Source organism: Seriola lalandi, unplaced genomic scaffold (assembly GCF_002814215.2).
Source record: "Seriola lalandi dorsalis isolate HSWRI2012SDOR001 ecotype SW California unplaced genomic scaffold, Sedor1 jcf7180002054544, whole genome shotgun sequence".
Lineage (NCBI taxonomy): Eukaryota > Metazoa > Chordata > Actinopteri > Carangiformes > Carangidae > Seriola > Seriola lalandi.
The window spans coordinates 5,859,221-5,877,305 of NW_019525097.1; the positions used below are offsets into that span (position 1 = coordinate 5,859,221).

Sequence of the window (18,085 nt, forward strand, 5' to 3'; positions counted from 1 at the left end):
GATTTCACTGAGATGCCTCTTCATCTTATTTTTCATTGCTCATAAGATCTTCTGATAGGAGGCCATGTTGCTCTTGCAGCAATACTTCCAGCAGTATTTATACTGTCAGCAGCAGGGCAGTAGTTTTGTTTAAAGCCCACTTGTTGCTTGCATGGTAACTGTCTTAAAATGGAGTAACTCTCAGTTTAATGGATTAAAAGGCCAACATTGATAAGCTGGTCCATGCATCAAAAGGACCTGTAGTTTGTGACCACATTCTCCAATTGAATCTTTAAGACATGCAGTGAGAAGCTAATGCCATTTCATAACCCTGAAGCATCATGTAAACATTAAAACAAACCCCAGTGTAGTCCATTGTGTATTGCTCAGCCATAAACAGATAATGTTTTCTGCCCATTTGCTTATGGTTTTCTTCACTGATCTGTGCTCTGTCCATTAGTCTTTGCTACACTGGCATGTATTGCAAGCACTCAGCAGTCATTTTACTCTTGAGTAGACCTCTCAAACATATTGAGTTATAATTTTTTCATGTACACTTGCATTTTTATGACAATAGACAATTATTGCTACATAATGGATTTTTGTGTTTGAGCCTTAATGGAGCCAGTGCAATTAAATTCTTTGTCCTCTATTGGGGTTTAGGTTTGATTATGTTTTTGGTTTGTTACTGTACAGCATTTCATTAAAAAACATAAATGATAGTTTTTATATAATATCATATCATCATATATTATCATATTTTATATATATATATGTCTTATATTTATCATATCACTATCTTGAACAATGAACACAAAACAATACAACAAAAAGTAACAAAAAATATAACATTAAATTCAATACACCATTGAACCAGAGTCTAGTCCATTACTAATAAAATAGGATAAAATAAAATAAAATAATACATTATACTGTCTGTACAAACATAAAGTGTACATATAGGAATAAACATTAAGACATAAATGACCTAGTTTCAATGGTTTTGATAGATTGTATTTGAGACTTGCGGTCTTTCAAAAAATAAACCAAGCTTCAATACAACATTAAAGATTATTATTATTATTATCATCCGTATACGTCAGAGCATGTTCTCTCACTCCATTGGCCAGAATAATTGGCTACTGCATTGTGATTGGCTGTCGCTGTGTGTTCAGGCGTTAGCTTGTTATGTAGCAACTTAGCCGGAGAACAGTGTGTTATCTGCTGATTTTTCTTGCAATGGTTCCTCTTTCAGCCTAATGTAACCCTCGATAATACACTAATCGCGCACAGAGGCGTTGTCGCTTATTTATTTTACCTATTATGTTGACTCTTGCGTATTGTACGAGCGGTGACAACCTGGGCATGGTCATGTTAGCCGAGTAGCTACCTAGCACGCCTTCAGCCTTCCTGGTTCTTCAGATGTCATGTTGCATGAAAAGCTGACCTTGTAGGTACCGCCAGCTGGTTTAAATAGGTTCTGTCAGAGCTATGGCATCAACCAGGCTCTTGTGTTTGTTCAGCGCGAGAGTAGCAGGCTCGACCAAAACATTAGCCAGAGCTGGGTGCAGTGTGTGCTTCAGGAGAAATGTTAGCAGTTCACCTTCAAGACGGCAGAGCTGCATGTCAGCCTGGGTCATTGATCAGTATGGTACTAATGGGGTTTTGAGGTACACAGACGAAGTCGCTGTACCTGCTGTCAGTTCTCCCAGTGAGGTGATGATTAAAGTCCATGCGGCTAGTCTCAACCCTCTTGATATATCTATGAGGGGTAAGTGTTGGAGTAACATTTGGACAAGATCAACACATGATCAGTGGTTTGTTGTTGTTGTTGTTGTTTTTTTAAACATACCTGCTCGCTTTCTCCATTTACAGGTGGTTATGGAGCAAAATTGCTAAAGTTAAGAAGGGACCCAATGTCTGTGATGGACAGTGATAGTGAGTTTCCTGTGATTCTGGGTCGAGATGTCTCTGGTGTAGTGGTGGACTGTGGATCTGATGTTACCCATTTTACTCCAGGAGATGAGGTAGGACTTGCACTGTCTTTTAGAAGGAGTGAGTTATATGGATGAAACTACCTGTTACTGTACATGTCATTTTTATATTGAAATGTCTGTCCACACTCAGTGGCCACTTAATCAGGTACGGTGCACCTGTAAAATGGAATGCAGTCCAATATAACAGCACAGCCATAAATTCTACCTTTATTGAGATGATAATAATGTTCAGGTTTTATTGACACTGTAACTGTATGTTTGTCATTGAGATTGAAGTGCACCCCTACAAACATGAGGGGGGAAGAATATTAGAAGTACCTCAATATGATACAGCCCAGAAAAGCACCAACACTAACTATGGCGATAGTAAGAGCACTCTTTGTTTGACCTTGTCATAACCTCTAAACATATGACACACGTGATGAGGGTTCATAAGGAGACTTAGCTTTATTTGGAGGTGTCACAAGTCACAACGGTTGGGAGCCACTGGTTGAACACACCCAAAGATAGTTATCTTAATATAAACTCATATTAAAATAGCTGACTTTATACAAATGTATATTGTTTTCACCCTTAATACAACTCCATAGTGGAGTCATTCGCTGACATTTTCTTAGACGAAAGATTAAGTTCTTTCTGCTTGGTCATCAAATGAATATGACTCAATAATGGGAGACATCTACTGTGTCGACTGTCTCCCACATATTCACATTATTGTCTTTCTGCAGGCAAAAATGCAATTATGCAAATTCAACTTAAAGTGATTGTGATAAAATAATATGAAACACCAGGAAAAATGTTCCACATATAGTATTCTAGCAATCATGTTCCATCAGTTTAAAAATATGCTTAGAAATGAATGCTGATAAGAACCGACGGGAAGAGCTTGACTAAGAGCTTAATAGACGATTAACCAGATTCAGAGAGCACGAGTAGGCGGTTAAATCTAGTGTGTTCAGCATGTTAAATGCCATATTTGTGTTCCAGGTGTGGGCTGCTGTTCCTCCATGGAAACAAGGAAGTCTGGCAGAATTTGTGACTCTAACAGAGTATGAGGTGAGCTCCAGAGCCAGTAGAGTTATACTGTATGACTGCAGTATATTTTCATCATCAGCTGACTGACAAACCTGTGTGTTGTTTGTCATCTAACTTAAGACTGGCTTTAATTTGAGTTTCCTAGTTTATTGAGAGGTCTTATGTAAATTGTAAAAGTGTATCGGCTAAAAGTTTGAAAGAAGTGTATCCTGTTATATAATCCTGCAGTATAAGAATTAATTAGGATTAGGTTTGTTTGGTTGCAGGAGCCACTGTGGCAGCAATTACAGAGACACACAAATTACCCTGCATTTTCTTGCTGTATTGCACTTCATTTTCAGCAACTCCTAGCTTGCTAGCTGCCCACACAGTGGCTCTGGTGATTATACTCAACTTTTAAATTGTAAATCAGAAATATTGTTGACATGTTGGCATGTTTCTAACTTTTCACATTTTCTGTGTGGCTGTTTTTTTTCAGGTTTCCCATAAACCAGATTTAATGAGTCACACAGAAGCAGCCTCCATCCCCTATGTAGCCAGCACTGCTCTATCTGCACTTGTCAATGCAGGTGGTCTTTGCAGAGACAGCTCTTCCAATAAAAGGCAAGCATAAATATATAATAATATACTGGATAACTTTGTATTGAATTGCTCTACCTCCCTCACCATTCATGCGCAGAACATGAGAAGTGTAAATCACAGTATTGGAGAAACAGTGAAAGGTCCCTGAAAAATATTATAAACTGTTATCAATGCTGAAATTACTTCTTTAAGGTCTTAAAGTTTCTTAATGTGCTCTTTCCTGTTCAGAAATCAGTGCAGTCATGCAGACCTGATAAGACACATTTTTAATCTCAATGATTTCGGTGGTGAAATTGGCTCGCTCTTTCATTCAAGTTAGCATTAAAATGGTTTTAAAATCTTGCCTTTAACCCACAGACTGTAAAAATTTAAACTGATGTGTAATCTAACTCTCCCAGGGTTTTGATCACTGGAGGATCAGGAGGTGTTGGAACATTCTCTATTCAGGTAAGGCAAGGTGTTTTCCACTGGCTGCACCAGCATGTATGTTTGACTCACTCTGCGTGAGTCTAATGCCATTCGCTGTGTCTGTGTGTATATTCCTGTTTTCCTCCTCTGTGTGCTGCCAGTTATTGAAGGCCTGGGGTGCCCACGTAACAGTTACCTGCTCCCAGAATGCAGAGGGCCTTGTTCGAGGGCTGGGGGCCGATGAAGTGGTGGATTACACAGCAGGAGACGTGGTTGAACAACTAGAAATTATGGAAAAGTATGTTTTGTTGCCGTGAAAAGTGTGTGTTTTTAGAAGTAATCATACTAACAAACTGTGTGGTACATTATGTGTAAAAGTGGTGGCATTGTATTGGTTTCTTTTAAACAGATCAGACCAGAATCTTTTTCTTTTTTTACAGCACCCAAGCCTCATGAAATAGCATTAGACTCAGTGCCAGTCCAATAAAGGTGCTAATGAAAAGGAATCATCCAGGACTGCTAAAACTGTGCACACTTCTCCCCTCTAAACACCACCAAATGTGGTAAACATCTTCCTGTCAGCCTGGCACACATGCTCACTGACTCACTTTCTAGTTTCCATGGATACCAGGGCTCAAGGCCTCAGTGGACTCTAGTGCACCCCTCTCCCTGCCCCCAAAATAAACCCTGGCTTTAGCTTGAAGACAAGAATGATCTTTTCCACAGATACTCTTTAACAATATTTACGACCTGAGATGAAAATGCATTCAGTGTTCTAAGCTGCTACAAAGTGTGTGTTTAGTTTTCTGTATTTTAAACTTTCCTCCACTGGGGTTCCTCTAAGTCTGACTGTGTGTGTTTGCATGCTCAGGTTTGACGTGATTTTGGACAACGTCGGTGGAGACACGGAGCAGTGGGCGGTGGGCCTGCTGAAGCCCTGGTCTGGGGCGAAGTACATCACACTGGTGACACCTTTACTCCTCAACACTGATTCCATGGGCCTGCTGGAGGGGACGATTCACGCTGGATTCACCCTGCACACCAAGGCCTTACAGGTAAACATGAGCAAAACAAACTCTTAATGTCATCACCGACGTGAAAGACGATACTGCTGTTTTCAGGACCCTTACTAACCTGTTGTGTATTTTTGTTAAATGCTTTGAGCCTGGCAGTTTTCATTAGAATGGGTGTGGAAAACAGGTGCTCCCAAACTGAAGTGGAATAGTTAATCCTCATTGGCATGGAAAGACAACATTGTGTAATGGGTGTACACCTGTTCCATCCAGTTGAAGCTATTGCTGTGTTTTATTTCCATTCAGTTGATCAGATGAATCAAAGTTCAGTTGACAGCAAGAGAGAAAATCATGAAATAACTTGACTTAGCTTCATAGCTTCATGTTCTCCCTTTGCAGAGGTGATTATGCTTGATCTGTAGAAATATACCCTACAAGGTATAATAAATCTGACTGTGTGCAGCAGAAGAGGGACTTTGACATCAAGACTTTGAGTCCCCCGCATGTGTGTAAGCTTCATATTATTGTGTGTACATCCTGTCCCACCAGCTGTTAGTGGAGTGCATGTGTAATGAGGGTAGTGGGTGAATAGGCGAGGACAGGGTGGAGCTGCTCTAGGAACTGAGTCAAGTTGTCCTCAGCAGTGGAGGCACTGGTGACAGCATGGCTGGCAATGTGTGTGTGTGTGTGTGTGTGTGTGTGTGTGTGTGGGGGGCGTGAGTTGTGTGGTCTAGACTGCGTGTGTATGTGAGTGTGGGCGTTATTCTAAATGTGGCGTGCATGCGCATGTGTTTGCTGCTGAACCAGCAGTATTTGGTGTTTGTGCAGATTGTGGCCGACTATCTCCCCCCCGACAAATACCAGTGTTTGTGTGTTTCTTGCCAAGCCTCCGGGCCCCTTTGTCCATGGGAGCATCCAGCTGGTCAGTTTGGCGAGGTTGAGTTGCAGCAGTCACACCCTCAGTGGCCGGCTCTGTACAGCATGTCATTTTCATCTGGGAGATCACAGTGCAATTGAGCCCTCTAGTGTTAAACTTCTTGTTAGCACTGAATGATCAGTAAGAATCTATTGGTTGTTTTTGTTTTTCAAGCAAGCAGAGATAGTTTCACCAAAGCCTAAGAGGTTTGGCGGAGTGATGCCACATAATAATATTTTATGATCAAATATCAAGCAGTTAACTTTCCAGATAGGAACAGGAGTTTCGTCCTTTTCTTTTCTCATTGTATTTCAGGTGCTTTCTAGTGCAGCTCTTCTGGAATAGGGCCAGTTTTTGCTTGTAACGTGCTTAACACATTAAGTTGGCAAAATAGTGCATATTATTAGGAACAACCGGTTACCATGAAGATAATTGTCGTGAGATTACTATATGTAAATTATAGAAGGAATATGACTCTGTTTAAGATCATCACCATCCTGTTATTTGATGCAAATGTTTCTGTCCGCTGACAGTGACAAGAGTAAACTAGATCAAACTAGATTATAGGTGGTGTTCCAAATGAAACTCAGATTTGGTTGGTAGGAAAACTAGCTATGCTACCTCGCATTCAAAATTTGAATGTGAGGTAGCGTAGCACTCAGTAGGTTAGAGTAGTAACAGGTTTATCAGCAAATGTGTTATGATTAGTTTTTCTTCCATATAATCCAGGTGTTTACTCATTTAACATATCAATGTGATTGTGGCGTTTCTCCCAACATGCATCATGTGTGTGTGCTGACTTGTATTATACCTCGGTTGCTTTTTGTAACTCACAATACTTTACATTCAAATTTTGACTCAAACAAATTTGCCAATTTCACTTAGACTCGTGGTATTTTCAGTATTAAATTAAAGCTGTCGACATTAATGAAAATGTAGGGATCTAATTAGGACTCCTGCAGACCCAGATAGCAGCTGTGTGGGGTCTTTTATACTCAGTGAGGTACAAAACTGTCAGACTTCTAATCTTGCCTCCCCGCTGTTCTCCTCTTAGAACATAATATCAAGCGGAGTCTTCTACCGGTGGGGATTTTATGCTCCAGATGGGCCTGCTCTGGACGAGATCAGAAAGCTGGTTGATGCAGGGAAGGTACTGTATATACAGTCCATGCTTATTACTCACATTATACAGACTTATCATTCACAACCACTTGTACTGACAGAACAGGGAGATGGAAATCCTCTCATTTGCACATCAGTCACAGCCTGAGAGTAAAATTGATGCCAGGATGGAAATCATACCGCACACTGAATATGAACATACCATGGATTCCACACATGCCTGTATTCAAGGCTCCCCTGTGGCTTTGTTAAGGAGTGAGCATTCCCACTGTGCTGGTTGGTCGGCTGGTGGTGTGCACAGTTGGCTGCTGGGCGATCAAGGCAGGCGCCAGGAGACGGTGAATGGATTTTTAAACAGTGCTGAGCAGCCATTCGCAAAAGCGTGCGGGACCTCTGTCCTTTTGTCCCGGGGCTTACAACGAGCGGCACACTCAGACCAGTGGCGGGAAGCCGTGGACACACACACAGAAACCCGCACAAAAAACACACACACGCACGCTCTCTCTGCATGTCCTATTCTCAGTCAGAAGTGTGGACGGTTTCCAGTGTGACGCCACTGCGCTCCCCATTCATTGTTAACCACAAGAGATGCTGACCAGAATAACAAGCCTGGCTGCTCGTGTTGTGGGACTAGCACAGGATTGTCCAGCCTCATCACATTCTGAACCCCTCCCTCACCTTTTCACATTTGCAGCTATGAAAGCAGAGATGATGTAGCATTAGCAGCTTGTGGGTATTTGTCTAAATTGATTAAATAATGGTTGCCGTGCACTGGTAAACAAAATAGTGTATTTATTCATTTATTCTGATTAAAAGCACTTAATGCATGGTGTGTACCCCATCAGCACATATTAGAAAGCACGTTATCACTGAAAAATGTGTGTAATTGACTCATTTGTCAATCTGTCAATACTAATTCCTCTAGCTAATGAAGCATTACACCCATCCGTTTTCCCAAACCGCTGCAACAAAGGCTGGAGCCAGATACAATCAATCCCCTCTCTGATATGCTCAAACTTTACATTTGATCTCTTAATTGTTACCTGAGTGCTTTTTTTTAAAGCTGATATTCCTGATATTTTTTCTTGCTGTATCATCACAGATCCTGCCAGTTGTGGAGGCCCAGTTTCCTTTTACCCAGGTGCCCCAGGCTTTTCAGAAGCTGGAGCAGGGCCACGCCAGAGGGAAGACCGTGATCAGGGTGGCCGAAAAGGACGACAGACAGGTTGAAGAGCTGGTGCAGAATATCTGCACAGAGGCTGCAGAGTCAGAGCAGGAAGGGCAAGGAACAGCCAAGCAACACTGAAGAGAGGAAGCAGAGTGCCAAGAGAATAAAGCTTCTGTGATCCCTCTCACCTTTACAAGGCGATTCTTGACAGCAGCAGGCTGTAGTATCTGAACAAATCAGAGGTGCTGCTATAGTGGAGCAGACTACAAGCGTGATCTGAGCTTGCAACGGGAGAGTGCCAAAGACTGTTGTTCTTGTTGAACCTTACAACCTCCTGTACTGTCTTGAAGTTTTCACAGGGTGCTTGACTTATGCTGTTTTCATGTCATGGTGACGTTACTGATAATTACCAACTGAGGACTAATAAATACCATTCAGGTCAGTATCCAGCTGGTAATTACAGCCAGGCGTTTGGTAACTTTATGACAGCCGGTACATAATTTAAAAAAATCTGTTGCGCGCATAGTCAGCTTGAAATGTTCTGTCAACACATGTTTATGTGCAGTACCAGGGAAGCAGAACCAACAGGATAAGGCAGGTCACTATTTGCATCTTTTCTTGCATTTGCACTGTCCCCATGTTGAGTTGTTTGATTACTACTACGAGTGCATGCAAATCATTTGATCATCATCACCTTGCATCCCACATTATGTGGCGCCATCATACAGTTAATCTAAGCAGAAAACACCGGTTCAACTTCTGGGGAACAACAAATAATGAAACTTCAGATCTGAAATATTTAGTTTCTACACTGTTGTATAGAAGTGCAGCTCATTCTACTGTACAATGTATACAAGAAATGTATTCATAAAAATACTTTTATTTTGAAAACAAGACTTGTGTTTCCTCTTGTTGCATGCAGCTGGAATATATAGTGTATAACATGACATTGCATAAAAATATATGAAAATGTGTTAACACTGTTTAACTTAATTAACATCAGGAAAACAGATTTATTCAATGAAAAGACAAAATACAAACCTTTGGGTATATTACTGGAAGTGTAAAATATGCATTTCAAGTTCAGACTCCACTATTTGCATGTTCAGTGGGCAGTCGTACATTCTTATGGATCTATCCATAGCGCTCCATGTTGACCTCCACGTTGGAATTTTGTTTTTCAGAGTTCATCCGCGGCAAAGGTTTTGTATATCCCATGGCGTACCTCGTCCTTGAGCACTTGTCATGCAGCTGTATAACAAAGCCTCTGGCAGAGCTGTGCCTCTGCTAATATCAGCATCCAGCATCAGCAGCCTGGAGGTGGTCAGATAATCTCCACATTCCACCTTTGTTGGGGTTTATTTGGGTCAAGTGAGTTCAGAATCACTTGGTTTTTGTCATAGTGATGCCCCCCTGAAAGAGAGAGATGTTTTCTAATTAATATATTATTTTTAATTATGATTCTGGGTAGTAAAGTATTATTTTTTAAAGAGGGTGCCTTATTTACCGCAGCAAGAATGAGTTCATGTTCACTGTGTATTATTAAAGATAAACAACACTCATATAGAATCATGAATAATGAGGCATTCAAAAATCTTACCCTGTTCATTGTATATGATCTGATTATACAGTAATGTTACTATTTCAGTCGTATAGTTAAAATATCATCTAGAATACTACACACTCAATGATAGCTGGTTCACTAACACTGTTTAGTCCACAAGGTGTCACTAATTGACTGATGTTGGCCCCACAAGTGTAGGGACAAGATGACTCTTGTTGGTAACACTAGACTGTATTAAACAAAAGTTGCATCCTGAGTTGGACACTGTAGTGTTGTGCAGGACTATGAATGCCTCATAATACAACTGATAATAATTTTTAAAATTTTCTATAAGTTCATTGTGCTTAATTCTAACAGTAAAACCTGATCAGGAAGTGTGTGGAAATTACAACCTTGAAATTGTGAAAACTGTCTGACATTTGGATCCCAGCTAGAAGCTACATCTCATGCCAGATATGGATGCTCACCTTTGACTTCCAGGACCAGATCAGAGGTGGGGGTGTAGCGGATAAAGCCCTCGGGGGTGATGCTCCACAGGTGGACTTGGTTTTCTGGCTCTGGGGTGAGACCGACACGGCTTCCTGCCATGGTCACACTGCCGCTGGGACTCAGGCAGCACTCCTCCAGCAGCTGGAAACACGAGTAAAAGAGTTGATTATTTTGTCCAGTGACATTTAAAGGAATATAGAGAGCTGGGCTTGTCTGTTCCACTGAAGTATTTCACATGGTAATAGAGTTTAGAGTGGGTGAACTACACAGTGTTTAGTATGACATTGGGGAGGGGGGGGGTGTGCTTAAAAAATAGTGTTGAGTTATTTGAACTTCAGCAGCAGTAGACCTGATAGCCAGGTCTGTTCCACTAAAATTCAGCTCGAGTCTTCAGTGTTTGTCTTGCCCTCTGCTTGACCTGGTCTGGAATCACATTAGGTCTTCATTAAGATGACCTGAACTACAGATACCTCTGTTTTAAACAAGGCTCCATGATTACTTATTCATAGCACCCAGGACAAGCTTTCCCTGAACCCTGACCTACTGATTAGTAGTATGATCATTGGTACTGTACCTTGCAGTGGAGATGTCCATTGTGGTAGAACCAAATCTGCTCGAATCCATCGGTTGCCTCTGTTTCTTGTATCCGCAGCAGTTTGACATCATCTAAATCGCCGGTCACTGACATCATGAGCCCCGTCTGTCTGTTCCTTACACGAAAGTGCATTTGCTTCTACTCGAAAAATACACGTGACAAAAAATAAAATAAAATAATGAAGATATTCAGTGATTCCATCAGGGTTAGATCTTGTGTTTCATCAAAGCTTCTCACTATTCTCCACCAGACAATTACATCTTTTATCATGCTTCAATAATTACAATATCAGAAGGGCTTAGCTATAACAATGACAAAATTTGTTTCAATAAGAAAGATGTTATTTCCATTAAAACAAAAACTGCTTTTTAAAATTAATACTGTTTGAAAGTGTAATAAGTGGCAACATGTGTGTTTTTTAAATTATTTGTCAATTTCCTGCAGCTAACATAATTGAGAGATTACATACATGTACAAAATATTTATATTTAGAAGTATTAAAAACCAGTGGTTTAGGCGTAGCTCCACCTTTGTGGCGTACAGATTTTCTAATGCAGAGAACTGATGTACCTGCATAAGAGGGCGGAGGGACCCGATCTTTTGCCAGCCGCTGAACTTGCGCCAGTCGAGAATCTCACCAGGTTTCAGCAAAATCTGAGCACCCCGATAGTTGACTCCCTCATATAACACCCACCTGGTAGTACGGAAAAGACAAAGACACAGTCAGCTTTTACATATTCAACAGCTACAATCAAACCAATACAAGATAAATACCGTTTACAATACTGTTTCCTGACTGGTTTGTTGTATTCATGCATTCATTTTTTTCATTTTAACAGTCTGCAAAGGCATACAGTTAAAAGTTAGGCAAGTAGTTTGGTAGAACTTTTATATTTTTCTTTCTTTCTTTTTTCTTCTTCCATATCTAATGATTGGTGCCTGTTACATTATGCTTTCATCTTGGAAATGACATTACAGCCTCTGCAGAGCATCCTGGTTAGATAAAGGGTGATGAAAAATAAAACACAAGTCACAAAAATGATTACTCAATTATAAACAGTTCTTTGATTCAAAACATTTCAGAAACAATCTAAATTTGAATTATTCTGACATTATAAGCCCAGGCTATCTAACTTGGGATGCCGCTGGGGAAAAAAAACGTTTCTCTTTTTACTTGAAGGTGCATTTTTGAGTCCTCTCTTCCATGAAGCACCTCGCCAAAGATAATTTTCTAAAATGTGCTGAGCCTCACAACTGGCCAATTTCAATGTGACACTAAGTGTTCTGACTGAATAGCGCTGCTCTTTGGCTGATTGCCCCGTCTCCCCTGCAGTAGGAATGTGCCACTCCAGAGACAGCTCTGGCTCACTGTGAGCCCTTTATTTCCTCAGCATGGACTCACACCTACAGTCTGAATCTCACACATCAGCAGCAGGTTTCCATCATCGCTCCATCTGTCAGCTCTGTCATGCCGTAATAAAGATAATAATATGTGCAGACCATGCAATTCGCATCCAGTGAATCTAAATCTATGAAACATCATGCTCAAACTGCTGCACATAAACAGTCTTTAACAAAAGTAACTGCAGGAAGCCACAATAACAAACCTGGATTAAATACTGTTCTTGCAAATGTAAAAATATCTAGTCAATTCAAAAGAACAAAAAGATACTTATTTAAACAGACAGCTTTGATTTGGCTTATTTTATTGTCTCTCAATCCTTCATCTTTTAGCTTAAGTACCTTGCTTTGTCTGTTGAGAATTACCTGCTTTAACGTGTAAGTCTGTGAGGTATTGTTACAGCAGTAACAAACAAACACAGGTGAGCTTCGCCCATGAAGAGGACTATGTACTGGATGCCAGAGAGCTTAAAAAGGTCGACTTGGCGGTTGCCAACTTTTGAATTTGAAAGAGATTAAAAGCCAACATCGACTTTAAGCTGCTGAGAACCAACAGGGGCCCCTGAAGGACGTGTTTGTGAAAAAAAAGAAGATATTATTCTGTTTCATGCGTTCATGGCAGAGAAAAATGGCTATCACATCACTGTGGGGTCGGTCTCCAGTGGAGACACACACAGGGGAGCTGTTATGCATGAACCTGTCAAACTCGCACTAAGAGGAGAACTCAGTGAAGGCTGCTTTACGTTCCCATAGAGCGAGTTACGCAGCAGTTGTAATGTACTCACATGCCTCCCTCCACTAGCACTGACTGGACTCTACTACAGCCTCCAACCAGCTGAAGGTTGACTGATCCGTCTGTCAGAACCACCCTCTTCCCCCGAAGGCCCCCACGCTCAAACAGAGCGATGGAGGGCAGTGAGAACTCCTGCAAAGCCAGAGAGAGGGAAGAAGAAAATGCATTAACGAAAGATGTGGGTGGAGATTTTTAGGGTACGCAGGTTGAAATTGAGGTTACCCTGGAAACAGACCACACATACACCTGGCATTTTTCACCCTCTGCTAACTGTAACTCATGGGTTTTCTAAAAGAACACTCAGGTTGCAGCTCAGCAGCAGTGACTCATTTGATAGCGGATGGTATTTTCTTTTGTGTTTATGCAGAGGACAATGGATAAGATAAACTGAACTGTGATACATTTCTGATAGATACTTTCCACATGATGCAGTTTGTGTTGAAGTTGTGTGTCAGCAACCATAATGCTTGGCCTCGATATCTTTTGGAATTCATCCATGAAATCATGCTCATTCACTCTTTAAAGGTTTGCTTTAAATGTACGAAAAGCACTCTCAAACTGCCCTGTCTGTAAATGCTAGACTTGCCTTGTCTAAAATCAATGAGGCTGCCTGAGGCGCTATGTAGAAGCATGAAAAGTTCTACTGGCATGAACTTGCCATCTATGTATTGATAAATTAGACCTGCTGTTCACAGCCAAGACTTTTAGGTGTTAAGATAATCACCTTTAAAGCTTCTATGGCAAACCAGCAGCTACCTATTTACTTTTATTAAACAGCAGATGCAGGGAGACATTAGCATTCAATTGGAGTTGTTTCTGGCTGCCTTGAAAATGGAAGTCCAATATTTAGCTGTTTTGTTTAGTCTCCTCAGGGAGATATCTGGCTCTTTAGTTACTAAATGCTCCAGTGTTCGGAGGCTAGACGCTACGTTTGTCTGCTGTTTGATAGTGGGCTGGTAGCAGACTGTACAGTGAGGTTATCAGAGCTTTTATTTTTGGATGAAAACAGCTGCCTGCTGCAGCTGAAAACAATGCTAACGAGAGCACTGAGACTGAACCAAAACATTTCAGTTGCAGCCATTAAACCAATGAGCTGAAGGATGCTATAAAGCTCCGTAGAGATAAGGGGATAATTCTCTGTGGGTTTGTAAATACAAGTGATCCCTTTCACATTACACATCCATTGTTAATATTGAAAATATCGATTCAAGCTGCTTTAAATATATTGTGTCTCTCTATCTTTAAAACACTCTGGCAGTCAATGCGATTTTCAAATTTGAAGGTGTTAAAAATGCGATTAGAGTTAAATTATTAGAAGAATTAAGAAAAATAGAAAAGTACTTACAAAGCCAACAGGCTGTAGTGACAGGATGGAGGAGCTCGCATTAACACAGCCCATTGCTCTCAGATCTGGGTAGCTCCCCACTTCTAACACGTACATCCTGCCAGTGAAGTCCTGGCCTTCAAATGCCAGCCAGCTGAAAGTCACGTGCACAAATACACATACACAGATGTACAAATACATACATTAGGCAGGATTATATGCTTGAAGATGGAGTCTGTGGTCACCTATGCACAGGGCTATTGACTATATTAAATCAATATGGATGCTGCTTTATGAAAAATGTAAGACATACAGTAAATCACAAGCTGCTGCCACATGGAACATTTTTTAGTAAGTGGAGCAGTGACAGCCTGTAGCAGAGTCCCACAGATACTTTTGTAAAATGAGCAGCTGCAACTGTACCAGATCACCGGTTGGAAATTCAAAAGCGCCTATTCCTGAAATCTGCTTTTGCAAGATGGTGCAAATCGTTTCAAATATCTGTGATTCAACTTCAGCTCCATTGTGTGCATCATTACTCACCTGCCAGCCAGAACCTTACAAGACGCCACAGATATGCTGCCCTGCGGGGAGGCCGCATTGTCCTCCAGAGTGAGGACAGAGCCTTGAAAACCTGGATCAGAGAATATCTGCACCTGAGGCACAAACAGCACGACAATAAGCGTGAGTCATCTGCTCTGAGCCACTCGCACACTTCATCTGATAAGACAGGCAATATCGCAGCAAGATTAGATGTTCTTTCATTTTCAAACACCTACCTTAAACTTGGCTGCATGCTCAAAATCATCCTGAAATGAAACAACATCTTAATGAGACTCATTTGCATGCTCTGAACCACAGCAGATTAATTAGACGGCCTCATTTGCATATTTCTGTTAGAACAGTATGTAAACTTCACAGCGGTGGTCCATGTGTGTAGGAGGGAAAGACAATTCCAAATATTGATTTTTCTCTTTGCTTTATGACTGAAAGGATGTCGAGGCAAAAGCTCTACAATAAGACTGCATGAAATTCGTGTCTGTTTGTCATCATGTGCTTTGAAACTGAAGCAGCCACATGATGACTCACCTTTGTGATCTAAGATGTTTTCACTTCCAGTCTTATGACAAGAATTTTCCTCTCTTACCCCGTGAACATCAATCTACTCCTGTTTTGCCTGCGCCTTGTGCTCCCACAGATAACCTACTGTATAAGGGTTTGCCTGCCTACCTCCCAAAGTACTTCTCCATCCTGACCATTTTAAATTTCGATATGAATGTTGTGATTTGGTCACATGAGAGGAAAACGCATGGTAAGGGAATATCTGGGGAAGTGAGAATAAAGCTGCCGTTCAATATTGCAAAACTACTCAATTATTAATCATGGAAAGCCAAAATTACAGTTCATGTGATTACCTGCGCAAAACAGCAAGATTTCATATCTTGCTCTGAGTCATCGTTCTTACCAGCATGACAGGCATCGCTGAAGCAACTCTGGGCTGCAGCGCACCCCAGTCCTCTGGGCTTCCATACAGGCCTTTCTCCAGGATGTAGGACTCACCACAAAAGCCTGGCTCTTCAAACACCACCCAGCTAAGGAGGAGGAAGAGGAGGAGGGAGGAGCATAATTACCCTTTAATTTGCACTGGCATTTCAGAATTGTGTTTTTTCTCCATTTTCATGTGATTTTAATTAGTAGAGAAACACAGTCTTTGATGAACCCACATCTGCTAACAAAAACAAAAAACCCACAAGACTTCTGTGAAAGTGTTTTTCTTTCATTTATCATGTATGACAACAATTTCTGGCCAGAGTCCAGCTTGATAACAGCTTCCCACATGATGGTATCTCAGCAGTTATGCACTGTATGCATTCTCTTGGCAAACGCGGCATGTCGTCGTGTGAGTGTGTGCTGTTGTGGTCGACCCGTTACTTCTGCTCTTCATACAGACAGGGCCTGTGTTTGCATTTGTGGGCCTGTGTGTGTCCCAACATGAGCAACTATAAACAAGCCTCTCTCAGCAATGCTAAAAAAACACACTGAGCCGATCGGAGGCTCAAGGGGACGGCAGCACAACATGGGCGAGCCTGTGTTATCTAATAACAGGGTAGCAGCACAACAAGAAAACCCTTAACTGCTGTGAGAGTCCTGCCTCCTAAGGAGGGACGAAATGTTCCATTCTACATTGCTCACCATTTTGTTAGTATCTCCCTTGGGTAGCAGTGATCAGCATTACATGTTCTGCATTTCGTTATTCTGATTTGCTGCTGGTTTTGTTTACTTCTGCAATTTTTTTATGCTGATCACACCATAAGGAAACGAAAATAAACGCAGCTAGGGACCTATTTGGCTCGACTTTTCCTGCAGTATGTAATGATGTAGACGATGAGATGAAACACTTTTCAAGGACACACCATTACAATGTAAATGACATGTAAACACTGTTCATGTATCTAAGAAATCCTCCTCCACATCCTGCACTAATATCACAGTAATTCCCACTGCAAAAGGGTGTGGGATACCATGCTCCAAGCCCTACATTGACAGGAAGTGAGGTGTGGCAGACTAAACATTAGTGAAATAGGTAATCTGTCTCGACCTGTCAGCATGGGTGCGGCAGCCTTACTGCTGCACACCGGTGCTGCAAAGAAGGGCGATGAACCGCAAAAGGCTTCACTGTAATTGTAGCCTCATCTAATTATTAGGCTGAAGCATAGGAATTCATCTTAAGGCATGTTGTCGCAAGGCATAAGTTGTCAAGCATATCATGTCAATCAAGCATACTTCAGTAGAAATATACTTTAAGTTTGTCAGTGGAAAGACAGCAGAGGAGTCACAATAAACAAATGACTTTAGCAAAAGAAATAATAATACTGTGAACTATCCTAACCGTCTATTTCCCATTACTGCTCACGCAGCAGTGAAGGATACAGGGCTAAGTATAATACTTGTCACTTACATGCCACAGATGACATCAATAGACTCTGTTTTCGTGCCATAGCCTGTGTCATCCATGTTAATAACAGGCACTGTGAGGTCAATGTTCACTCCCAGCTTGTCAAAATCTCTGTTGTTGAACATTTTGAGGTGTGGAGACATGAAATCCTGGAAAAGGGATAAAATCATGTGATGAAAATCTGGCAAACATGACACCCAAGCTACATTACAAATGAACAGACAACAATTAATTTAAAAAAAACAGTCAACATTATCTACAGCAGTGGTTCTCAACCTTTATTTTGACATGCCTCTTTTGGAAGCAGAAAAAATGCCAAGCCCAGTATCCATTATTTAACCATTATCTAGTAACTATCAGCACAAAAATATACTTAATTCAGATTCACCAGCATTGTAAACTAGCAAGACAGTGAAGCTGAAACTCTACCTTTAGAAGAGGTCGTGAAGTCAGATTCTCTATCCATTCCTTGATTATTTAAATTCTTTTAGTCCGTAAGATTAAAAAACAAAACAAAGGGGTTTTTGTCTCTCAGTTTGAGAACCACTGCTCTAGGTTTTGACTAGTAATTCAGTTACTATATTGACATATTTTATGGTTTATGAAATAATACTCAATCCAAAAGTCAGCAGTGCCCACTGTAAATGTTAAGTTTATTCCCTTTCCAAAACTTTATAAAAATAAAACTTTATTGTCTTTGCACATTTTATTTGTTTATTTTTCGATTAGCACAGTTTTTTATT

At 40.9% G+C, this 18,085-nt stretch overlaps 2 protein-coding genes across 2 annotated transcripts in view; one reads left to right on the plus strand and one right to left on the minus strand.

The window, feature by feature from the left end:
• The first annotated feature begins 1,138 nt into the window (after positions 1-1,138).
• Positions 1,139-9,114, plus strand: LOC111661508 (NAD(P)H oxidoreductase RTN4IP1, mitochondrial-like). Its single transcript, XM_023415103.2, has 9 exons — positions 1,139-1,750; positions 1,855-2,006; positions 2,964-3,032; positions 3,490-3,614; positions 3,992-4,040; positions 4,163-4,299; positions 4,873-5,056; positions 6,985-7,080; positions 8,155-9,114. Exons 1-9 carry the CDS (start codon positions 1,471-1,473, stop codon positions 8,356-8,358), a joined length of 1,296 nt encoding a protein of 431 aa, XP_023270871.1. The 5' UTR covers positions 1,139-1,470; the 3' UTR covers positions 8,359-9,114.
• LOC111661579 (uncharacterized) overlaps positions 9,081-18,085 on the minus strand; it is a 22,259-nt gene continuing 13,254 nt past the window's right edge. Inside the window, exons 14-23 of the mRNA XM_023415195.2 lie at positions 17,346-17,491; positions 15,852-15,978; positions 15,166-15,195; positions 14,930-15,042; positions 14,408-14,540; positions 13,055-13,194; positions 11,439-11,562; positions 10,848-11,006; positions 10,252-10,414; positions 9,081-9,633 (exon numbers count right to left, since the gene is read on the minus strand). Coding sequence (XP_023270963.1) covers positions 9,545-9,633; positions 10,252-10,414; positions 10,848-11,006; positions 11,439-11,562; positions 13,055-13,194; positions 14,408-14,540; positions 14,930-15,042; positions 15,166-15,195; positions 15,852-15,978; positions 17,346-17,491 — 1,224 coding nt within the window. The 3' untranslated portion in view covers positions 9,081-9,544. The remainder of the gene's footprint in view (positions 9,634-10,251; positions 10,415-10,847; positions 11,007-11,438; positions 11,563-13,054; positions 13,195-14,407; positions 14,541-14,929; positions 15,043-15,165; positions 15,196-15,851; positions 15,979-17,345; positions 17,492-18,085) is intronic.

Excerpts from the sequence above, each read along its gene's own strand:
- LOC111661508 (XM_023415103.2), top strand. The coding sequence starts at position 1,471 with ATGGCATCAACCAGGCTCTTGTGTTTGTTCAGCGCGAGAGTAGCAGGC. Across the intron at positions 2,007-2,963 it reads ATTTTACTCCAGGAGATGAG|GTGTGGGCTGCTGTTCCTCC; the intron begins GTAGGACTTGCA and ends TTTGTGTTCCAG. Across the intron at positions 3,033-3,489 it reads TGACTCTAACAGAGTATGAG|GTTTCCCATAAACCAGATTT; the intron begins GTGAGCTCCAGA and ends GTTTTTTTTCAG.